At 40.0% G+C, this 26322-nt stretch overlaps 1 protein-coding gene across 1 annotated transcript; it reads right to left on the bottom strand.

Annotated features, from left to right (window-relative positions):
• Positions 1-1363: 1363 nt before the first annotated feature.
• On the bottom strand, positions 1364-17852 carry tmem161b (transmembrane protein 161B). Its single transcript, XM_035640441.2, has 12 exons — positions 17606-17852; positions 12887-12990; positions 11654-11734; positions 9696-9793; positions 9424-9580; positions 8005-8156; positions 7838-7898; positions 7582-7722; positions 6525-6638; positions 5214-5388; positions 4416-4512; positions 1364-4320 (listed from the first exon to the last, which is right to left on the bottom strand). The coding sequence occupies exons 1-12, from the start codon at positions 17606-17608 to the stop codon at positions 4025-4027; spliced, it is 1479 nt and encodes a 492-aa protein (XP_035496334.1). The 5' UTR covers positions 17609-17852; the 3' UTR covers positions 1364-4024.
• Between the last annotated feature and the right edge of the window lie 8470 nt (positions 17853-26322).

Genomic DNA, 26322 nt, shown 5'->3' on the forward strand with positions numbered 1-26322 from the left:
GGGCTCTGCTCCCCTTCCTGAAGTGGAGCTCCACGCCGCTCTATGGAGAACGGACCTCAGTGAATAGGCCCCGCTCAAGAGGAATAAAGGAACCCCTCCACTAGTTTGTTTTGGAAGCTGTCTTATTGATCTGTCTACCTATGAATGAATGCGTTGGCCCAGTTTTCCTGCTCACGTAGACAATGTCACTCAAGGCCCGTATTAACTGGCCCCGATGTTATTCCCATAGAATGGCGTGCATTAAAAGAAGAGATGGGGAGCAATTGTAATTTCCACCCTCAATCTACTCTCCCACAAGAATAGAGGTGCCAAACCAAGGAAAGCAAATCGATGGCCATTGACCGTCTGAATCAATTCCAGTTTGCGCGAGGACACATTTCATAAGTAGGGTGTTGCTGAAACACAATTACAGTATTATTGAGCAGTATCATACAAAGACAGAGTTTTAAATCTCGCCGGAGACCTTGAACGCCCGGAAAGGAGCCACTGTAAATGCAGTGAAAAGCTTATGAGAGGGAGAGCCTTACGTGCTTGTAGTCTCCCGAGCGCAGAGTAAAGCAGCAGGGTCATCAGAAAGCGACATCTGTGTGGAACTACTTTGAACTCGGTGTCCGTCATGTGTATTTAGTGGGGCACATGATCATTCCCTTCAAGTACAATCAAGCGTGAATTCCATGGCAAGGCCATACCGTTAAAAAGCAGCTCTGCAGTAAAAGCCAAAAAGATATATAGAACACTATACTGCTTTAGAGTGAACACTTTTCCACACTCTGACTCAGTGTAACATTTTCTTTATCAGTATAAAAACCTTTTCATTTTCTTTGGCAGACTTTTTTATTTTTTTGCTTAAACAACTCTACACATTTGCAATGAACAACATTGGATTTGGAGGGAGACAGGAGATTCAACAAGGAGAGACAGACTAAGTAAAATAAACTATTTTCGTTGGTGAGGCATCATTTCTGAAGCTGTTGTCATCCTCAAAGTTCATTGGGAATACTGACTAGCTGTCATTTCTGTAATTTGCTGACTTACAAAATTCATCGGTGTTAACATGGATGTATTAAGAAATTCACATTCACTTTCCATGTTTGATCAACAATTACCAGAATTAAATGACCAAGAAATCCCTCTGTGATGTTTCTACTTAAGACTGTAAGTTGACAAAACTATGGGCTCTTCTTTCAATTTGTAAACCAAAAGCTCATAGTTCCTTGTTTTGAGTTTACCAGTGTTTCACAACAAAAATATAAACCTACAGTGACAGGTTAAATCCAAGGATTCATAAATGAACCCATCTCCCGGTTGTTCCAATGCTAAGTATATGAAGCCAATAGAACATAAGGATGAAATAAAACGGATGTAGTAAAGACCATAATTTATTTAGAACAAAAAACTAAAGCAGAAATAAATACATGAAAGAACAACAATATGTGTGATGTACTTCGTGAACCCAAGAACACTTTCAGTGGTAACAAACAGAAGAAATGCCTCATCAGGCCAGTGAATTCTGAGAGTTTCCCCAGGTACTTCTACCTGACCAGACCCAATAAAATTAAAATAAAAACCTGCAACTGATTTGTCAAACACTTTTTCAAAACTGATTTAGACAGCATGCACTCCGATAACAAAATAAAGTGTATATTGTTAAAATTAGAAATGTTTACAGGCCTCGACATGTGAAATAAATACAGAAAAAATTATCAATCAATCGATAAAAAGTCATTAGGATAAATCAGATTATTTTAGGTATCAGTAGAATTATCAGAGGGGGAGTGGAGAAGTAAAGAGATTAGGATGTTTTTTTGGGGGGGAACGCTGTTAAATCAACTCAACATACAAATCATTTTCATTTTAAACAATCCAGAAATTAGGCAAGATTGAGATACATTCATTATGTGCATATTCCCTATCATTTAAAACAGACAAACTGAAGCTAAGACTTTCGGCATCAGGAGCTTAAAAAAATGTGATATGGTGCTGCTTGACTTTGTAAAATGTCTTCTGTACAAAATGCATAGAGCCGGAATGTGTAACTTGCAGCTCTATGATGAATGCAATGATGAAATGAAAGGCCAGAGAACCACACGGATGAAATTTGTCTGGCAGCACCCAGTACTCTACATTCCTGAACAGGCTGGACAATCATAATGGCCCAGTGCATCATCTACCCGCCGGAGATTCACAGTGTACAGAGAAACTGTGAATAGCCGTGAAATAACAGAACTAGTGATTCCCTCTTCATCAAGTTTTATCTTTAGATGACAGAAGTCAACAGAGGTGTAGCAGAGTTGCAGTTTTAAAAACACCAAATCTACAGCCACTGGGACGGGGGGGGGGCGACGTACTTGGCACCATTTTGAAATCAAAGCTTCCCAATTTGATCAATTAGAAATAGCATAAAAGAGTTTAAAAGCAACGGATTGGTAAAAGTAAAAAAAAAAAAAAACGAAAAGAAAATGAGAACATGAAAGGCGGCATCAACAGTAGTTGACATCATCTCTTCTCGATCGCAATGCCCTTCGAGATTCCAACACGTGGACATTGAGCCCTACACACCATGCTCCTTTTGTATCGTGGCCGCTCCTCAGAGAAAACGGCTTCAGATCCTCTCACAGCTTCTAAAATGGCTCAGGTAAAACCAGGGAGGTTACAATTCAAATGAAACAAGTTCAAATCTATCGGAATGCCTGTCATGTAAAAACCTACGCTGGCAACTTCAATTAGACACATTTAAAAACACATCACATTCAAGTCAATGAGATGTTTAACGTCCGTTCTTCATCCTCAACGAGGAGAACTCCTTTCCGTTTGTCCACTCTCAAACCCCGGTCAGGTGAAAGCTCGTCCCATCCAGCTATGGTGGGAATATCCGACAGGTTGCCCCCTCCCCTCCTCCGCTGACAAACAGAAATGCACTGACAAAAAAATAATATTTAAGACTCTTTCAGACTCTCTTGTGGTCCGTGGCATTGGAATTTAGACATCTGAGATAAACACGCTAATTTGTTTTTAACACAACTATTTAAGGTTTTTATCAAAAGACAGAATGGCAGTTATTGGCTAAACGAAAAGTGAAAAAAAAAAAAAGTCAAACACTAGCCTCCATGAACACCTCCAGATTCAGTCATATTCTGTGACCTAAATTTAGCATCTTCACAACGTTGTCACTGAGGGACACTGGCTCTCTTATGTACTGTGATACAGACTATAGACGGATTATAGACGGTTCCAGGACTCTCAACGTCAAATGTGGTGCATGAAAGCACCAGCCAATAAAACTTGGAACCTTTCAGCTTCTGTCCAGTTACGTAGAGCAACTCCACCTAATTTCCTGGACATTGTCTGTGATATAGTTCATTGCCAGCACTAGTTTACAGGGGACATGGTGAGAAGGAATTTAAATTGAAGGATTAGAGTCTGAAATATGACTGCGACACGGGAACCTGTAAGAGGCTGCACTCTGGGTTTTCTAAAGTAAAGGACATGTGGAATTCAAAACATGTTGATGGATCAAACTCATAACACGTGATCTGTTGTGGACAACTTAACAAAAACAAAAGGAATAAAGTCTCCCCACTGGCTTCCTTTAAAAAAATAATTTGCTTAACATGTAATATGAATTGTAATTGGCATCTAAGGTAAATATTTTTACCTCATATCATTAAAATTTCATACACAAAATTGATCAATTTCTCATTACTATACCAATACACCACTGACACTGAATAATGTTCTCTAATTCATACTTTAGTCTGTCTGTTATTAAAGTTTATAAATCTTGCCCTCCACATTTAACAGTGATTGTAGTAAAAAAACAAAACAATGACAAGTTCATAGAGTCATCTGTGAAGGAAGCACTGGGAGTTGAACCAGGAGCTCTGATGATATGGTCAGTCGTTGAGAGGTGGTCGAAGGGAGGGGGAGGAGTTCTCTCTGTTGCCCCAAGTCAGTCCTTTCTGATCAGGTTGAACATACAGGTGACCTGTGGGGGGCACGGACTGACACTGGCGGGTTCCTGATGCTATGCCGCCATGAGATACTGATGGTAGAAGAGACCGAAGAGGGAGGTGGAGAAGAGGCAGGCAGCTATCCACCAGGTAAAGAAGGAGAAGAGGCCCTGGAAAAGTGCGGGGCTGAAAACAGTCCGCAGGCCCCCTAGGGCCACCGACAGCTGGGCCACCGAAGCCCGGGCTCCTGTTTCCACCACCGAAGCAGGTGTCGGGGCTGCTTCTGGTGCCCCCATCGCCACTGAGTCAGAGTTCATATCGTAGGTGCAGGGCAGGTCTTCTTCAGGATACACCCACCAGGAGTGTCCACCTGCAATGAAGAAGATAAATGGCTTGAATTTGAAAGGAGATAAAATAAATGTTCTAAAAAATCTGTGTGCAAAAAGTGTGCAGTGCATGACTTACCTAAGGTTTTTAGCAGCAGAGTGGTATGCAGCAGCATCACCAGTGGTGCCACATACTGCAGTGCGATTACACACAAGTAGTAAAAAACACGTGCCACCTAAATGAAATCACAGCAGTGAAGAAGGAGAACACCGTTACTGTTGGGTTTTACACAACTGTTTAATTTGAGAAGCATCTCGCAAACACAAAACACTAATGAATATTAAACTTTTTAATTAGCATAGAAAGTGCAGCTCAAGGTTCTTTACTTGAAAAAAAGTTGTTGAAACAAACAGCAGCTTAAAAACATGAGACAATAAACAATGTTAAAACAAAAAAACATGATACCATAAAAGAAACGACACACACACACACACACGTGTATAATGGGTATAATCATCACACAAACATATATATGAGTATAATCATGATCGAAATCGATTAGTGCTACTAACGATTATTTTCATTATCGATTAATCTGTTGATTATTTTCTCGATTAATCGATTATTTGTTGGTCAATAAAATGTCATAAAATGGTGAAAAATGTTGGCGTTTCCCAAAACCCCCAAGATGATGTTTCGTTTTGTCCACACACCAAAAGATATTTAGTTTACTGTCATAGAGGAGCAAAGAAACCAGAAAATATTCACATTTAAGAAGCTGAAATCTGAGACTTAAAATCTTATTTCATTTAATTTTCTTGAACTGATTAATCGATGATCAAAATAGTTGCCGAATAATTTGGTAATCGATTGCTAATCGATTATTCAATTAACTGTTGTAGCTCTAATATTGATCGTATGAACTATTTCACTCACCATCTTCTGCAGGTCGACGGTACTTATCCGACCTGCCTCCTTCTTCATCTGGTCCACGCCCTTCTGGGCCAGGTTGAGGTAGGCCTGCAAATGATGTCTCATCATGGCGAGTCGGAGCATACACATCAGTATGATGGCCCATAACCGCAACGTATCATATGTCTGCTCAGTCATCCTGGTGTTAATAGAAAGACATGAGTAAGAGAAAGAGAGACGATAAAAGGAAATGACGGCTTTGCCGCCCAACAAACTCAACACATCGTGTATCTGCTCCGTCACTTGGACAGGAGGCAGAGACAATGAGTCAGAGAAGACAGATAGTAAGAGCAAAAAGAGTCATAAACAAGTCAAAAAAAGACGAAGTAAGAGAAGGTGAAATTGAGAGATAAAAAGGTGAAAGGCGGTAACATGAAATCAGACTTAGTCAGGTTTGACCTTTATGGTATCACAGTCACTGTCAGGAGCAGGGGAAAGTTTGACACATGTCAGAATTTTAACTTATGCAACAAATGAAAGATGCTTATCTTAGAATGAATAACAAGCTGACGGACGACAGCAGTAAAGAGATAGAATAAAGAGCTTTCCGTTGGGTGTGACTCCATATGTGTACAGTCTAATTTAAACCCACGTAGACAACGTTTGTGTTGTTGTAATTTCATCTATGAGCCGAATACATTTCTTTATCTCATTGAGCCGTCAGGAATTCCATTTTCAGAACTGCTGTGCATTGTTTACACCCATTTTCCAGAACAAAAGCCACAATTACTTTTATTTTAACAGCTTGGCAATGTTGTCACATCCCCCCGTTTGAATGGCAGGTTATTAGCTTGCTGGGCATCAGGGGAGTCCAACTGGCTTGCCAGCCAAGTACATATTAATCAACTGAGGTGAAGTACGAGGATATTCATCTTTAGCAGATTCTTGTTTTCCTGAAACGTCTCACACTGTCTAATACATGTTGTACAAACCTTTTTTTTACCTCCTGTCCGTGCTCAATTATCTGATCAATTTGAGACGGTTAATTTTTCTTACTGGTCAATGAGAAGATTTAAGCTCCATTTAGAAACTGTATTTGCCTTTTTGGAGATACTGTTTCAAATTCATTTCTTAATGCACCAATAAAAAAATAAAACTTCAAAAGAAGTTTTAGCTGTGAGCTACAGGATGCAGAACGTATAATATTTATTAGTAGGAGAAATTATATTATTAAAAACAAAAAGTAGTACTTAAATGTAACTCAAAATATTGGTAGTGTAGTGTACATCTGGGTAAAACAATAATTGCGTGAAACAGAATGATTTGTGTACTCACAAAGGCACATTCTCCTTTCCCAGAGTGGGGTTCATTATATAGTCCTTAGTAATGGGCTTCACCCACAGCAGGACCATGATGAGAGGGGACAGGAAGTTGATATGAAGCAGAGTTCTGCAGAAAAGGAGAAGTCAACCGGTTAAAAAATATATATATGCCATGGATCAAATGATCCAACAACTTTTACTCTGTTTTCTCACAATCATTGATGAACCAGTGCAGAAGAAAAAATGTGTGTATCTCAACGCAACTGTCCCTGAGAGAGGTGAGACTATAACTAAAGCACCGGTTTTGTGGGGCTTGGAGATAATCCCTGCTAGTGACAGGGTCTGAGGATGTAAGCCCATGACAGCTCAGATGGGGAATGGAAGAGGAAGAGGAGGCCAGAAGAGAAGAGAGTCTGCTATGCCAAAGTGGATTATCTGGATGCAATGTGCTCCCTGCTCTGCAACCCCCTATCATGGTTGGAGACAAGCCACCCAGTGAGTTCTGAAACAGAAATCTGCCGCAAACTGAGGAAGTCTTCATCTGCTCTCTTGTATCCGACACACACTGAATAGTAAGAGTCAAGTACAACAGAGCTATTTACAACAGAGCTATTCTTGGATTCACGGTTCTCTACAAAAGGATACACTGATATTTGAGTGCTGTGCTTGTGGCCAATTTGAGCAATAAGCATGGACATGGAGAGACCACCCTGGATATTATTTCCAATATCAGCTGAAACATGTATGAACAATTCATTCTTTTACATGACATACATATAAACGTTATATGCTGTCCCTTGAAATAATGCTGGCAACAAAATGTGTGAGGTTAAACACTTTCACCTAGGAAGAAAAGATAAAACAGGAAACTAATCTTAAAAAGTTCATAGCTGACGCTTTGGACAAAAGTGTTTAATTAATGTAATGTAATGTCATGTAGATTGTTGCGGCTTTCCATTTTCTATGTCCAGGAAAAAAATCTAATGTATTTGATTAAAAGACAAAACAAACAAACATTAAAAACATAAGAAAAGACAAAAGCAAAGTAGTAAATACTTTACTGGACTCACTGTGTAAATTTGGCTGTGGTCAGAGTGAGTGCGTCTAGGTGCATCTGGGCCAATCGTAGACCAGGGAAAGTGAGGAATGCTCCAATCAGGGAGCAGAGCAGGGCTAGGATCAGCTTGAAGGTGAGTTTAGATATGGGACCCCTGTGAAAGAGAAAACACTGCGTGATACTACTGTAGTTTTTATGAGTCATAAAGAATTCATACAGGCAGAGAAAACAAAAAAACAACCCAGTGAGAGTACTGAAATTGTACTTACTGGGATTCTAAGCCCTGGTTCTCAAGAAACTGTAAAGCGCTGTCAGAGAAGTTTGCAAAACCTAGAAGATGAAAAAAAATGTTCAACAGTGGCTCACTCGCTGGGGGCAAAAGTAATCAAATTTTGGTTGTTACTAAGTGTCATTTTGTGATAAAGCATGGACTCACCAGTCTCGAGACCGAACTCCAGGTAGTTTTCGGTGACGATGAGAATGGCCATGGCTTTGACAAAGAAGAAAAAAGCAAAAGTAATGCAGAGTGAACGCTCGCCTCCTTCTTCGAGCTTGAAGTAGTGGGCCGTTAGAGAGAAAAGAGTCTTACTGGGGGGGGGACAGAGTCAAGGGAAATCATCTCCAAAAGCAACACTGGCATTTAAAGCAAATCTAAAACTCTTTGCAAATTTTGTAAATCGTTATTACAGGTTCAAGAGAAATAGAAATTAGTCTTTGCAATAAGTAATGGCTGGTTTGGCACCAGTGTGTGCCACTGAGCTCGCAAAGTGAACCCGTCGCCACGGAAATGCAACATTTTTGGCTGACAGCATGCCAATTTTTCCCTCCCCTTTCAGTCCATTTGGAGAATTGCATTCAATCCAATACGGTCTTCTTTTTCTTCCTCTAACCCGTATTCAGCGCTGTGAAGACAGCTGTATAAACACTCACCCAACAAGTTTGAGCCAGCATGAGGCTGGAAAGAGAAAATACAGCCATGTTTAAGTTATCACGCAAAGGCCTACGGTTCATATACAGAGGCCAAGTGTGAGGTTGTGCAGTCTCGTTTGCAATATTTCTCTAAAACAAAGGGGGGGGGCATAATTAGATAGGTAAACTTGAATAGAATAGTTATCAGAGAACAAGTTAACGGAGCAGTTGAGCCTATCTCCGGGGAAAGAGTCTTAAACATGTTATCAGAGCTGAAATAGGAAAACTGAAATCAAGTGTCCCATTAACACATATTGAGCCAACATATTCCCTCATGTTCATACTCCCATGTCATCTGTTCCCAAGTCTGTCCTCTACCCCCCCAAGCATATCAGTCTGTTGGGCTCTGGAGAATTAAGCCTCCAATCTTGGATGTAGGCAGGAAATGACACACCATCTGACCGGAGTGAGCTGAGCCCGAGCGAGAGCACCGGAAAGATTGATCCCTGTGGTTGGTGGCAGGGATAATGCATATTATTTAACCATCATTCAGCGTAGGAAAATGGCAGGTAGCCGCGGAGCATGCAGGTGCTGGCGGTCGAGCCATTCGAAGCTTGAGCAGTCAATTTTATAGCCTCTCACCACCACCAATGCTGCTGCAGCTGCACAATCAAGCTGGAATGATGTGGTCTCTCTTATAGACAATGAGATGCTAACCGATGACATATACAGGCTGTGGGGAAGTGAAAGTAATTGAAATGTTTGAGCACAAAGGAGAGTCCATAAAAGCTGAAGCCTCAGACGTTACCGACCCACCCACAGACACGGCGCAGAGCATAAATATGTTCCTAATTTGCCAGTTTATAGGACGCAGATGAGATTTGACAGTCTGATGAGAGAAAAAAATGCAACCACGAGATATAAAGAGTTACTGATGTAAGGATACATGACAAAGGCGAGTACTAGCAGGCACCAGACCACACTGATGTTCATCTCTCCCGAGGGCTGAGCCACACTGTAGTACAGTTCTGTTATCAGATAGACCACAGTTGCCGCTACTGTGAAATCCACCAGCCACTGGAACTCTGGGAAGTAGTGCAATGCTGGGGGCACATAAGAGTAAAATTCATCCACAAACTATATACAGTACAGTATACAAAAATGATACACAAAATTAGGATACATTTTTTTTTACGAGACATTTTTAAGACGTTTTACCTAACGTGTCGACTTCTGTGATGCATTTCGTCTCCAGCTGTAAGTCTATGTCCTTGGGAACTGTTAGCGGCTTGTTGTCTATGTGACCATTGTACTTCCTAGGGCGAAGAGGACAGAGCAGCAAAACACAAGTGGGGTCAGGACAACAAAGAAAGCAAATCCAAAATGCAACAAAAAGAACATTTTGTAGTGCTGCAACTATTATTTATGATTTTTTTCATATTCGATAAATCTGTCCATTATTTTCTCGATCAATAGATTAGTTGTTTGGTCATAAAATGTCATAAAATGGTGAAAATGATGATCGTGTTTCCCAAACCCCCCTAGATGATGTTTTTGTTCTGTCCGCACACCAAAGATATTTAGTTTACGGTCATAAAGGGAGCAAAGAAACCGTACATTTTCACATTTAAGAAGCTGAAATCAGAGAATTTTGATTTTTAATTTAGTAATCTTTCATCTAGTAAATCTTGGTTAAATTAGAACCCAATCAACAATGGCCAATAATATAAGCTGAGCCTTTCGCAGACATCAGTATTGGCATTTATGTTGTGCGATGTGCGCCGGTATGAAAACTTTTAATATACTGAATAAACAATTAAGAAAACTGTTCACAATTTACTAAAGCAAATGATATGTTTTACAGTTGATTTTTCATTTTCAAAAAAGTTCATCACGGATAAAATATTATCCATTATTGCCAATATTAACTGGCAAATCTACGTTACTGCAGTATTGAAGTTGTAAGCACACATTGCACCTCATGCATTCAGTGGTTGGGATAGGTTTATTTTTTTTGTGACTAATTCTTCTGGACTTCCATGACCAAGCGCACAGGCAGTGCTAAATCGCTAACAGCAGGTGAATGGAGAGCTGATCTTTAGGTCTGTAGAACTGTCTGGTGGGCCTCCTCAGTTCTGGGCTTTGTTTGTTCAGCCTTGTGTGTGTGTGTGTGTGTGTGTGTGTGTGTGCTGGACTCATTGGACAAAACCACTGAAAGACTTTGGGACCAAACATGCCCTGGACAGATTTCATCTCTGAGGCACCTGACAGGGAAAAAAGGGGCTCAGCAGCTCAGGCACCCCTCACTGAGGGAGTCAGATGGTTGACAAAGGAACGGAGCGGCATGGCACGAGCTGGCAAAAGGACAGTGGTCCATCTTTTGCTTCAAGGGATTACTGAGCATGTGGTGCTAGAGAGCATTGACCTGCCTCATACAGGGTCAGAGAAAGGACTGTGCCACAAAACCGCCTTAAGTTAGGAGCTGGACGCCATGTGGAACAGTAAGGATTAGCTTTCAGATGTGAGTTCAATTTTAATTCATTTAGAGGGAGAGTACAAAGGGAAAAGCGCTAAATTCACATTTTGAACATATGGTTCAACTTCCACCTGCAGCCTGAATTGACTGAATAGTCGTTGTTTTTTTCCTCTTTAATTGCAAAGTGGTCTTGAAGGAAAATCATTCTCCAGAATCAAAGCTTGACATCTGACCACTTTGAAGCTATAATGCTGTTTGGGGAACTTTGATATCATTGTGAATGCAATCCTTTTAAGATGTCGTCCCTTAAAATAGCCTCAATAGTAATGGCTCCAAAAAAAACCAAAAAAAACAAAACGGGACCAACTTTCCTCACATCCACTTGACGGGGGCCACTTCTAAGCCAAGTTGCTCTGAGCCCAGATGAAGAGGCATAAAGAAACAAAACAACAAAAATAGACTTCTGTCTCCTCACTTCAAACATGCTTTAAATGAGCCACATGAACACATCCACGTCATCTGGTTGCTGACATGCCTGTGGTCTCCATCCATCTCAAACGTCTGCTTCTCATCTTTGCTTTTCCTCCCTGATGAAAGGGGTGCCTTTCGTACCTGCTCCGTGCAACTACACTTCCCCAACCCCCAAACAATAGCCCTTCTTCATTTCTTTTCATGCGACCCCCCCTTCCTTTCAACCTACCTGTCTTTCCTCTTCTGTCCTTTTTGTTTCCCAGCTAAGCTCCTCAACTCATCTTCCGTAGGGTGCTGATACCACCGCAGACTGTGAACAAAGAAAATGAAAGAGATGTGCTCAGACTTGGATAGAGGGAGATAGTGAGTAAAACAATAATTATAAAAAACAACATCAACAAAAAGACAAACAGAATAACACTTGATTTGCTGTACTGTAGTATAATTACTAACACACTAAATGAAATTATTAAAAGAGTTGACTCTTAACCTTGAAAAGAAAAGGTCAGTGATTTGGACTTACTCATGCAGTTAGAAATACTGTATGGTCACTGTCTGCTCACTTCCGTTTCTTGTAGGAGTATGGGAACTTAATTTACTGTTAAAAGCTTGAATTGCCTTTTCATTAAGCAATAATAAAGTAATAATCTCAAAAATGTCTTTGAAAAAATGCAGAGGCACTAAGTCTTGTTTGTACAAACGTGACTCAAAGCCTCAATTTGTAACAGCTCTGAGCTTTATGAATAACTACCAAATGAAATAAAAAAACATGCACACACAAAACAGACATTTCTCAAAGCTGTACTTTACACAAGCAACTCTGATACACATCTGAAAAGCACTTGTGAGAGGCTTCACAACAGCAAGGTTATCTGAGCTTGAAATGGGAGGTAATTTAGGAGCATTCTTTTGAAAACAAACCTCCTTAACTCTGCTGTCAGAGCATCACGAGAAGCACTCTGTGTGGTAGAGGAGGATAGAAAGAGCACAGCTTGTTTTTCTCCCTGTATATTTATTTATCATGGAAAATTAATTACAAAATATTCTGAGGGGACACTGCAGGCTTCCTGCTTATGGCAAAAGTTTGCAAAAAAATGTTTCAGTAGTGCCCTGAAAAGAAAAGTGAATGAATTATTCAATGTGCTCCAAAAAGCTGTTTACTGAAAAACATATGTGCCACTAATTAGAGGAAATGAGGCGGGGACTTTGTTTTTATGTACCGTCCTCTCGGGTCATCCCAACATTTCAATGCCCTTTGGTCTTTGCAGAGAGATTTAATGAATCTTTTTCTTCTTCTTTCTAAACCCCTTGGAACACTCTGCCATCTGAGTAAACATTTTGATCCCCATTGTTCTGGACTCATTTTGAAAGAAACTTCTTGGAAGGAAAAGTAAATTGGAGAAATCAGAGTACAGCACTTGGGGAAACTATTTGAAACAGCATGTACAGGATTCTACATTACCTGCCACTGCAGAGAAGCCATCTTGCGAAGGAATAATGAGGTATTATTTTTTGAATTACACTGGCCATTACCATGGTAACCACCAGCTGCACACCGATCACACCCTGGGGAATAAGGATGGAGGATTAATTCACCTTTAAACTTGCCACAAGACAGTCACACACATGCAGTGTAGGTTTATATAGACTAATATGTATATACTGAAGCCTGTCTTTTAAGATTAAAGAAAATAGTTTCAAATGCAATTTGAACTCAAAAGTCTTTGACTGAATAGAATTATATAAATGTGCCCCGTTCAGACCAAAAAAAAATTGCTGACAACATAAAGTGTTTTGTTATTTTTTCCAACAAGGGCCACAGATGTTGTTCCATCAAACAAGATTGCAGTGCAGAAAACACTCGGAATGTGCATACGTAATTGTTATTATAATTAGAATCCAGCTGGTATGGATTTTTGGGGGCCAATGCAAATACTGATATTAGGGAGTAAAACATATCTGATACCAATATATTGGCTGATCATTAAAAAATGGCAATGATTCCTTACATGTTGTTACCAAACCTTATGCCAAAGTAATGTAATTGAGGCTTGATAAACTTTGTTGTAACTACCTGTAAATGAAAGGAAAATACAAATAGAACGAAATATATACGTTTTTATGTGAAATGAAAACATAAAAGCACATCTTGACTGCAATTTTTTTTTCTGTATAAGTTTTCATATCAGTGCATATTAGCAAATATTAACACTGATATCGGTATATCTGTGAGAGGCTCATATTGACGAAATATTATCTGCCAACCGATATAATGGTCTGCCTCTAATTTTAATACAAACTTGTTAACACAGGACAGGACAATTCCTTGGCAATAAAACGAGATCTAAGGTCATAGACTTGGTTATAATGGTGCTACTCTGCTGTGCTAGGAGTGAAGCCTAACATGATGTCTGTCCAAAGTTTTCCAATGTAATCTGGTGTGAATATTCATAGTCCCCAGAAGTTCCATCATCAGGCCAAAGATTAGACCCTAACTAAATCTAGTTCCACACAGCAAATATATCTAGTTGTTAATAATACTGTAGAAGATTTTAAAAGATTAAGCTCAAAAAACTTTATCAGGACTAAGAGCTCAAACACAGAATGACCTTCAATTCCTCATTGTACAGAAGGGAGTGCACTCTGTTGAACTGGGGAGTTAATCACTTTAGTGTTAGCCAGTCAAATCAAAAAACCTTATTTGGATGTGAAACTTCGGAAGGCCGCCATGTGTGTAATGACAACTTCATTAAAGTAAAAGCCCACAGAGTTGTAGAGGCAAAAAGAAAAAACACTGAAGCAACCAGCAGTGTTTCAGGTCACCTGTATAACCATCCTGACATCCATTCTCCAGTTCTTTAAAATCCTTCACACTTTCTTTCATGATACTAGGATGACCTTCAAATCACATGAGTAAGATAGCCAGAACCAGATGAGCCCAACAACTCTCCTGTGGTGCCATGGTAAACAATATGGTGTGCTAAACTGCCTAGAACTGTTACACGTTTGTACAAGATGTAAATTTGTTTGGCAGGCAATAAATGGAATTTGCATTTGATTATCTTATCTATGTACTGTTTCTGAATTTTATGGTAAGGTAAATTCAATGTTAAGTTAATTATGGAGTGATAGTATCAACCACCCAATCTAAGAACCCAAATCAAAACTACTGCTAATTTCCACATTTACCCTGATATAACACATGTAATGGTGGCTATTTTTAAAAACATCAGCTTTTCTCAATCTTATTGTGTGGGATTTAATTTTCAACTAACCAACTACTGTAATCTGAGTAAATTTGTGTAAAAATACAATGTTCACTAAGTTATGCTCTGCCAGGAAACTGTCACAATGTCAGCCACCATGTGCCCAGTTGAATGAGCAACCAACACCTACCACAGGAGGTAGGTACCAGAAGATTTAGTAACATAAAGGGGCTCAATATCAACCCAGCACACTTAAATCATTATTCACTTAGGCTTATGAGGCCAAAATCATTCCCATCATGCTGCGCTTTTATCCACTCACTGTAGGGCATGGTCTGCAGGTTGGGCAATCTCTAAGGCAATCAGCAGGAATCATTGATATCTGTTCCTACACACACTTGAGCAAAGAGAGCCAATTAACTGACTAATCTCCAATAAATTATATGTTTTCCCTTTGCCAACAACAGTCGTATGGCTGAGTTAGCACCTAGGCACGCATCAGTGAATCTGCACTTGAAAAACGGGACATCGAGAAAATGTTGTGGCCTTCTTTTTTTTCTCAACCCCAATGTTTACACAATAATAATATTAGGCTAAACAAGACGACCTGCTCCAACTCAACTCTATTCAATAAAGCCTAGAATTCACCCTAAGGGCATGTTTCCATACTGTTTTTTCTTCTGAGTGTTAATGTATTTTTTTAATCTCTATGCCTTAGCCCTGTCTTAGGCTGGTGATCTATCAAGGTGTAACCATGCCTCTGGATGGATGGATAATGGACGGACTACGGTTCAAATATGATTTTGTGGCTTAAAAGCTTCAGTGATATTTATGCACAAATATTTGTATTTGTGTGTGTTATTAATAATAATTTCACTTCATCTTATGTCCATCTTGGTGGCAACTGTGAGAATCAATTCAATTCAGGACTCAATCTCTTCAAAAGTTTTCTGAAATGCGTCATCTGGGTCGGCCCATCATCCAGCTGGTACTTGGCCTATTCTGGCTATCGAGAACCATAACCTCTGCTTTTTTGCAATTCTTGGTAATGTTTATAACACTGATAAGAATGGTCAGCTCGTTCACTGACAATTCTTTATTTGAATATTTCACCAGAAACCTGTATTTTGGCTCTATATGGTCAGTTGAACATGCTAGTTTACCCTCTAACATGTCCTGCTGCTACTGTAATGCTGGACAATTAGCTAACACTCATCACACAGCACAACCCTGTGACTAATGCTGTCAGACTGGGTGTAGGAGGAGTTGACTACACCCAGTAGTGAACACTAGACCTTGATTTTGGATTGGTCATGGTGATCTCCAGTGTAACAAAGCATGGGGTAAGCTCCAAAAGCTAAAGTCAATACCTCCTCTGGAGTCACGGAGGGGGGAAAGTGGGTGCCATAAATCTGGCAATCATACTGACCAAACACAACCTCTCAGACTCAAGATATTTCTCCATGTGAGTAAAAGTCATGCTATATAGGTCAAAAGCATACAGCCTTAGTTTGGTGGATGCTGACCATTCTCTGTCGGGGGGCTGCAAGGATCCCAGGCCTGGGGGAAATTGAGCCAGCATGGACTCGCTTATCTCGCCCATTCCGCTTCACCCCCTGCACACAACAACCAAATGAAATCTGTAGGGGGTGGGAATGTTGGGAGCTGCAGTGATATACACCATATCAATAAGAGCTCAAACATCTCCAACTATTTGCCATGAAAATAACTCAGAAGCAGTGACACCCCCTCATTGGCCGAGGCTTCCCCAATTTCATTCATCTTGACTACTCTCGGGTGAATTCAGCCCTTCTCTAGTGGTTTACTCCACAACTGTTAACTTTTGAAGTCCAAGACTTCACTTTTTGATTGTAATACTGCTGCTGTAGTTACAGATGGGCCATACTGTATATCAAAATAGGCCTAATAGTGACTTGATGGCATCCAGGATGTTTGTCGTGACATACTATAGCGGGAATTTTGGTCCCCCCCCTCTCCCCTAGTATTACAGTAATTCTTTGGGGCACTACAATGAACTGGACATCATTTCGATATCTTATCTGATTGTTCTACTATCTTCTGTCTGACTTGAAGAATGAATGCCTACTTGTCTGGCAATCATTTACACATTTGTAAAATGTTCTCACTGCCGTCCTGTCCTGCAGTATCTGCTGCGACAGATGATAACGCTAATCAGATTGTGGACATTCTGATTGTGTGGAAGGTAATGCAAATCAACTCATCTCATATTCATAATTCAGATCTATAAAAAAGTGGAAGAAGCATCCCATGGAAAAAGGTCAAATTTGTGTTTGTGCTAGTTGAGATTTAAGACACCGACAGTAGCCAAGGAGGGAACTGTTGGTGCCACTTGAATATCATCACTAGATCATTCATTTTCCCTTCAGTACATTTAACCACTGGAATGCTCGACACGTGCCTGTGAAATAACAAATGCATTACACTGTCACACTGAATTGGCTGTACAGTTCCATCGAAGGGCATCTTGAGGTCAAACTGAACAGGTCAGGTGAGTGGACACAATTCGTCTTCCCCCCTGGGTGCCCTGCTGCCAGGTGAATTGGCAAGCTAACAGCTAAACTGGTATGATTCAAACCAACACACACACACACACACTTCTTCAACCTCTGCAAGCCCAGCCACTGTCGGTCCTCCCAAACAATGCACAGGAGTGAGCCCCACTCAGACAGTAACGTTTAAACACTGGTAACATCACTGGACTGCAGTCCATGTGTGGCTAACTCTGGCTAGCTAGCTAGCTAGGTGGCTACACTGACTAGCCGGCTATTGAGTACCTGGCTCTGGCAAAAGGAAGCTTCGCAAACGTTACACATTGAATGATAACACGAACGGGTGGGCGACGTCGCAGTGGATATTGACACAATAAACGAGTGAGAGAAAGTGCAACGAGTGAGAGAAACGGTTGCGTGCAGGTGCTCCACTGTCACACTCACCATGTTGATGCAGTGAAACGGACTCTTCCCCGACAGCACTGAGCACCCCGAGTCGGAAGCGAGGCGGCGAGGAGCACATAAGACCTTCTTTGCGATGGTTGCGCACAAAATGAATGGGGGGTTGTCATTCAAATTGCCACCGTATCCTTTGCAGAGGTGGGTCACATCGTCGAATTTAAGAGAAGAAAAATCAATGGACTCAGCCTCCGCTCCTAAAGTATTTTTCAACTGCAGTAGAGGTCAAGCGAAAACGCTGGGTAAAGAGGGTGTCCTCGGATCTGCCTGCACGCAGATACTACATGACGGTGGTTTTATTTCGTCCTGTTGTCACAGTTCATAATAAAAACCTGTTCATGATATATGTTGTACTCATAGGTTGTGTGGAATATTTTAAATTCGGCTGGGAAAGGATTTCTTTCCCCCGTCATTTTATACAGGATTGGGAAAGACCACTATAAATAGGAGTTAGGACCGCCTGAAGCGGAAGTGAGCGAAGACACATGACAGATCAGTGGCTGCATCAGATGTGTGTACACTAAAAACACAATCTCCCGGTTTTCTATTTGTTCATCTGCCTTTCGTAGTGTGAAAGTTGACACCGCGCATTATGCTTTGTGACAGTATTAGATTGTAAACCAATATGATATAGGTTGTCTCTCTTAGCCTTGTTGATGGATGCTTACCCCACACAGACTACTATAGTGATATCAAGTACTATAAAGTTACTAACTGTAACTACAAGACATGCAACATGCTGCAGTAATGTAAAACCTTTTAGAGAGATTATAATTCCTCCCATGTCCCTTCAAACCTTTGGTCACAGAAGCCACTGAGACGTTTGTAGTGATTGTATTTTAAAATCCATGATTATAATGCATTCGACGTCATTGTATAATCTTTCTGTACCTCAAGGTTGTGTTTGTTTATGTTTTGTTTTTATTTTATTACATTCAACAAGAAATATATTACTTACAGTATATGCACACGTTACACTTTTGTGATCAGCAATGGGGTTTTCGTGCTGATAAAGAGGCATTTTACTTAAAATGATACTCAGAGACTGTATACACCTATGTGGATTACCAACGCCACTGCATTCATACTTGAGTTCAATTGTGGTCACATTGCGTTCCTGACCTCCTTTGGAAATAGTTTGGCTGATGGGATCACAATCCGTCCTCAGTGAATCTTGGGTAAATTTACAGCTGTATACATTCATGTCGTCCAACTCTATCAAAAAATGCATGTTAATCCCAGGCGTAAATAGGCCAAGGAAAAACAGGAGTGGATTGTCTTTCCTTTCTATCCTTTATTTGTCCCCTCTTCCATTAAAAGAGCAGGACTACATTGACAAGAACCAATTGAAAATCTGTCAAATACTCAAAATACTCTTTTTCCCCAGATATATCATTTTTGACACTTGGATACATTGTGGGCTATAGCTCATACTGTTTGCCTGATGTTTACCTAAACTTTAAATGGAGGACTTTGAGTATATTACATCACTCAAATGAAATTTGGTCTGTTTCATTTTGCTCTACTGTGTTAAAAGATTGGAGATCATAAAAAAGTAACCCAGACGAATTAACTGTAAAATTCTTCCACGTCAGTGGCAATATGTCCAGAAAGTCTCCTGATGAATTCAGTTAAAGGAGCCTCTTCTGTTTTGAGTTTTTGCACTTTACATATTGCATTTAAGTGAAATTGAGGCAAACAAAGTGTCAAAACCTAACTACATAAAATAAAACATATATATATATATATATATGTTTTATTTTATGTGTGTATATATATATATATATATATATATATATATATATGCCAAGGACAAAAGCAACTGCTGCACAATTTGCACCTGTACACAGAGAGTGGCATGTGCATCGACATGTGGGTATATAAGGGCTTCACAATATTTGCAAATGCGCATACATTGGCTAAGCCCTCCTCTCTTATTGCAGGGATACCTACCCCACCCCCTTGATGCATCGTACCAGTCCCTCATGGCACAGAGACACGTTCAGACTGCAGGAGTGTGCTTCAACACTGTCGCAATCAACTCTCTTGCGCATTTACCCAGTTCAAAGAACCACCACTTTGCCTTGAGGCTCAGGGCGTATCTCAATAAAAAATTGCTGTTTACTAATGATGATGTCATCAGCATATGAATTAAGTTAATGTGACGGAGGAGTTCGCATGAGCAAAGAAAATTACGTCAGTGCATAAAATGTAACAAATTTCATTTAAAATTTAACAAAAGTGGCTCTAGAGAGACAGCCAACGATTTATTTTGGTATCTGGGTTAGTCTATATACTGTATTTCACACTGATTTCCTTTTCATTTATAATTGAATAGAATCCCACACTGTATATTTTCCTTGTTGTATTCCATATCGCACTCAGCACTATCCCTCCTGCTTGTTTGAACTCTATTCTCTGTGGAGCTTGTGGTTTTTTTTCTCCTTTATTATTCAGTGTTGTCTGTTCTTTTTAGTCAAGCTTGATATTTTTAGATGAAACATAATAGGCAGGATCTTCAGTGTACAGTGAGTGTTTCACACTCCTTCCAAGTGTTTAATCCATATGACATCTCCTCCCTGCCTACTGACTTCTTTGAGTTTCAACTAGCAAGCCTCACAATATAAATAAAGATGATGAGAACATTACAGTAAAAATCTCAGCCCAGTCAATCAAAAATACTCATTGTTGGATGTCAGGATTCATTTTTAATGGCAGGGCTTTTTGTGCGTGAGTGCTGGTGAGGATTATACATTGTTTCCTTCTTTTATTAATCAAACAGCAGTTTGAAATGTGTGTCACTGAACACAGCAGTATACCTCGAAGCAGAGGAAGAAAATAGAACAAAAAAATCCATGTCAACTTCTCACCAGGACTGAAAATTGTTCAGAATGTAATTCTCTTTGGTGCAGCGCCTCCTTCCCCTTTCTCTGTAATCTACAAGAATGCAAATTACAATGCAAATGCAAATACTACTGAATAATTTATGTGTTGCATAGAGTTCCTTTGCAGAAATCTGGCGCTTTTTTGCCTAAGTAATGTGGCATTCGGAGCACACCTTTGGTTAACCACAGAAATACACCATAACATACAGTATGTAAAATTCAGTTCAGCAATTTAGTAAAGGTTTTGCAGGCATCTGGATTGAATATTTAAAATACACCGTCTCTTTTCCTGAATAAGATTATCTCAAATACAGTAGACTTTTGTTCACCATATTGCTGAAAGCTCAATGAAGTAAAAATCTGGATATATACCAATCATTTCTTTCTCCAACTGGTTAAACTCTAAATTTAATGTTACATCCATGGTCATTGATTGGTGTTGATGTGTAATTTGGCTCACGCGGCCCTGATGAAATGGTTATACCAAACCACATTTTACTTGCTGAATTATTTTTTTCAACCTTCATTTGTTCCCATTTTCACTGCAGCCGATATTTAAATACCTCCTACATACTGTATGTAAATGTCAATCAAAACCACTGTTGACATAAGATCCCATTCTCCGATACCACAGTGCTTTTTGCGTCTAACACAGTAACAAGGCCATGCAAGGTCCCTGTTCAATATATCAACTTGATTTCTGTAAATTAAATTGAAGCGCAAGCCACATGCGCATGCCTTTTGTGTTGATGCAGGGGAAATGTTCATCTATTACAATTAATAACACTCATATACACCTGAACACATACAGTTTCTCTTAAGTTTCTGTTTCTACCCTAATGCATGCTGTCTTCAGGTTTCTGCCTCAGCTGTTTGGTTTTTTTTTTTCATCAGGGATTGTAATTAAGCAACAGCATTCATGAGCGGGCATACTCATTTAGCTTGCGTTTGGGTTTAGACAGCTTAAGAGGGATGGAAGAACAAATCCTGATGGAACAAGGCAATGTATGCTATTAAGACAGAATAACAACTACTCCAAAAGTTTGTATGCATGTTTTTTTTTATGTAGCCTCCAACACATACTTGCTCCTCTGACTATTATATTGTGCACATCTTTTCTGTAAATTATGGGTTTTACTTTACAGACACTGAAATATGCTTACAGGGGTTACAGTTTGTGTTTTTGTGACATTGTATTTATTATTTTAAAAATGAAAATGGCGTCATCTATTCTACCTTTTCTTTTTATACATTAAATGATTTTTATATGCATACTTTCACGCCTAAAAGCAGTAATTTTTGTGATTACTGAGGTTAACAATTTGAGGACGTGAGATTAGAGTCATCAAAATAATAATAAGGATAATAAGATAGTATGCCTCAATACGATCTCGCTTGATGATGTTGCGCTTTGCTCATTTGAATTAAAAAGAGCGAATGAAAATGTAATTAATTTGACGCCGTGTAGGTGATGCTGACTCAGTAGTAAAACTTCCAATATTAAATCATAATTGTTAATCATGAGATCAAATCTGTCCAATGAGAAACTGCAGTAGAACGTCTCTTTTTGGGGGGCTTTACTTCATTGTTCCAAGATATTTATCCAGGATTTTATTTTTGATATTGAATGTATCTTGAGGTAACAGGCCTTGCTATCACTTAATTACACCCACACGCACCCACACATACATACATACATACATGTACAAAATCTGTTAATTGTCTGAATGGTGGCTCGGCTCATTTTATGCTATTGGATGATTTATTGTATATTTCATTTCCTATTCAAAATCTCTGTTGTGTAGTTAACTCACAGGGACGTACAGGTTTCACTAAAAACTGGTTTCACCGCACGCCGCCATTTCAACAGCCTAAGATAATAATGCAGATTGTTATTTCCCTATTCAATTGAAGACTGATTTATATCAGAATTAGGCATTATAGTGTGTGCGTCTGTGTGTCTGTGTGTTTGTGTGTGTGTGTGTGTGTGTGTGTGTGTGTGCATATAGCAACAGACACACTGAAATATGAGAGCAGAGCAAGAGGAGAGAGAGAGAGAGAGAGAGAGAGAGAGAGAAGGAGAGAAGCTCATTATAATCAGGCAATTATGCTGGCAGAATTAGAAGCAACCTTATTTTCTCCTGTGGCAGCCTGAGTATGGAGACGGCATTTTAAATGACTGCAGACTAATCCTTGGATATGACTGACTATCCTGTATTATTGTGGAGCATCTTTAGTCGTGTATGACAACAAGGTTTGGAAGTGAAAGCCTGTAATTTTGGCTTTTTGGAGAACTGGTGAGTCAGGCAAGGCTCCCGCAGGTTGTCGGCTCTGATTTGCATTGATGAGGATTTCTTTTTCCCCCCTGTCCTCGCCTGGTTGAGGTTTTGGCTCAGCGGAAGTGAGTGAGGGACGAAGGCAGTTATACACGCCTACAACTCAGGACAATGGCTGCACTTAATCAATGTCTTCCAAACTGTGGTATATAAATATATTGCATGTTTTTTTAGAAATTGTATTCAATTTATTGCGGTTTAGTATCTGCGTTTGCTGCTGTTGTTAAAATTGTTATTGTCAGGAGCAAAGGGTTTGAATGTGTTTGTGCTTCATTTATGATTTATCCAAGAAACCAACATTTTTTTATGGCGAATCATTAATTACAACATCTAAAAACATTAATATAAATGAGTTATCTATTTAATTTTTTTAGATGAACGTCAAAATGTCTTTATATGTTAGGAAATACTGTAAAAATAATAAGATAGATTTTTCCTACATAATAAAATATTTAAAAAATAAAATAAAAGTGTCAATTTACATCCGTTTGTAAGAGTTATTATCGATAATAAAAGCACTTTGTCAATACTAAGTCAAGATATATATGACTGTCCTCCAATGACATGTTCACGCTAAAGACTTTGACCTTAGGTCAAGTGTGTTTGACTATTGACCTTTTATATATGTCTTGTCAAACTAATTGTATGAACTGTGCATTGTTCATCCTAAACAAATACATTTAACCATATTTTTTCTAGTTTTTTTAATGAAATGGACAATTCGTAGTTTTTTTTTTCCAGTTCAGAAATGCACCTGCACAGATACAGAAACAGAAATTCTTGCAGTTTTTTATAATAAAAAAACATCTTTGTCATTTTTTGTGCTCTGAGTAATTTTGCATTTTTAGACAAATATTAGAGAAGAAAAGCCAACTCTCAATGTTGGTCTTGCAGACACACACCCCACATAGCCCGCCCCCCTCCCACTTTGTTGAATTGGGCCGGGAATTTGTCAAGAAGGATTGTCTACGTGTGTGTTGGAGTGGGGGGGGGGGGGGGGGGGGGGGGGGGGGGGGGGGGGGGGGGGGTTGTGGTGGGGGTGTGGGTTTAAGATGAACAGTGGAATGACAACTCCCCGAAAGTTCTCAGAGAAGTGCTTGTGTCTGGCACTGGAGCAGGCAGCTGATTTGGGATAGGGCGTTAGCATAACAAAGGGCCTGAGCCTGTGAACTTGGGGCACCTTTCGACCCTGGCGCTCTGGGGATGAATAGTCTCTGGGCCTCCCCATAGAGCACCCCTATGGCTATCCTGATCGTGGCTAAATTGTTAATCAGGGTAATTTAATATAGTTTTCAATATGCCTCATCTCTCATCGGGAAGGCATTCACCATCTTCTTGCCTTCGCGCCTTTAAAAAAAAAAAAAAAAAGACCTATTCAACCAGTCGAGACGTGCAGCTGCAGGTCTCATAGGCTTCTCAATTGAAATGCTCGAACATCAACATCGTGAAGGCCTCAGTCTCAGTGTTTGTGTATGTGTACTGCATATGTGTTTGTGCGCGTGTGCATGTGCATGTGCCCTCGTACGACCAACTCCTGTCTTTCTAGAACGCAGTAGACTTCTCTTGCAGGTGTAAATGTGGACGCACACACTGAAATGCCTTGAATCATTTCCACAGTGTAATGCCACATATTTACTTTGACCTGTGATCAGAACATGAGAAAATGACAGACAATCCTCCGGGTATACTTTTCCTCTCTAACCTGGATCAGAGTGAGGTCACCGGGAGCAGTAACTCTCGGTGTCAGGACAGGTGACGTCAGGTCTCCAGGTGGCAGTGTCCAGTAGCTGAGGTGAGTCATCATACTCTGGGCCCTGGTTTTAGGTAGTGTGAGTTGGAAACCCCCATCCACCTGCATGCACACAAACACACACACACACATGCACTCAAGGCCTGGGTCCTGACTCCGCCGTCTATAAATACATACTGTAATCGCGGATGACTCAGACACCTCATGGCTCTGTGGGGAGGCAATAGATGGAAACGGGAGGACAAGGAATCCGTAGGAACGATTGAAGAAAGCGAGCGAGACCATGTGTCGGTGTTAGTGTGTGTACCTTTTAGCTCCGAGCTCTTAGCTGGCGTAGTGGCAGAAAATGGGGGACAAAGAACATGAAGGGCTTTCCCACATGATGTTTTGAAAAGGATGACAGTTGTATAGAACGTATTGATTAAGAATGCAATATGGCAGTCTGTTATTATGAGCACATCACTGAAGCTCACAAATATGAAAATCATAAAAGGAATGAAGAAAGTAAAGCATCCTTAAAAATGCATATGATGCATATAATCTGTAGTTTGCCTGTTTAATACAGATGATTACAAACCGCTATATTATTCTTCACTATCGTCTTTATTTTAAAGTATGAATTGGATTTATTTCTTTATTTTGCTGTGGATCGAACCCTTGGAGCGAAAGTGTGGAGAGTGTGCTGACTGTAGATGACGATAGAAATAGTTGACAAAAGTTATAAGTCAGCCACACGTATATATATATCTCTGTTCTCTGCCATAATGTCTACACTTTTATGTCACTGATAATATTATGACTCTTCCCGCTGTCATTTTAAATTCTTCCTGGTCAGATAATCAGTGCTGGCATGTAGATGATATGACATGGCAGAATGTACACGTGTGTAACAAACACTATCTGATTATCATACCACCTAGCCAGGAGTCTCAGGCCAGCAGACCGTGTTCCCTTGTGGGCCATTGAATAGAAGTGGTCTACTCTTGTGCACCCTGTCGAAGGCTGTATGTTAATTTTTTTACGCTGTGTGACTAGATTATAATTCATGCCTAAACCACCAGACTGCACCCCCAAACCCCGTAACCAGACATGTGTCTATGGGAACCAAGGACCCTGAGTCAACATAACACCAGACATATTCACATCGCCCACGCCGAGACAAATCAACTCAGACAATCAAAGTAAAACAAACTGAATCATAATTTGCCTCATTCTTTTATACCAATACTTGCGCTCGAAAAGCCACTGACAATAACATACACTCCAATTGCTCTTCGACATCTTATCTCCAAAATATGGCCTCCATTTGTTTCTACTCCCAAAGTCACAGAGTCACTTATTGCTACACACTTGCCTGTGGTCGAAGTTTAAAAGTTCCGATATCCCTGTGTTTGTTGTGCTGCTAGTATGACAGGAAATGGAATTCATCAACATGGAAACAAAAGTATTATAGGCCCCTGGGGGGACAGGGTCTAACTGGGGTCAGGGCTGTGGGGCCTTGTCTAGACGTCCTGCTTTTGTGATAGCAGTGTTTCGGCCTCTATCTCAACCTTTTCAAAAGGAGAACTTGACCCGTGTCTAGCAGCCGTGGGACTCAGAGACACGGAGATGGAGAGAGATGGACTGATCAGAGGGCAGCAACGGAAGTAGTACGAATTTGGCAATTAAGTTACTGAGAGACTGATCATTTTTAAATATTTTAGGTGATAAAACTTAAGTAGCCCAATGAAG

Source organism: Scophthalmus maximus, chromosome 19, assembly GCF_022379125.1.
Source record: "Scophthalmus maximus strain ysfricsl-2021 chromosome 19, ASM2237912v1, whole genome shotgun sequence".
NCBI lineage: Eukaryota > Metazoa > Chordata > Actinopteri > Pleuronectiformes > Scophthalmidae > Scophthalmus > Scophthalmus maximus.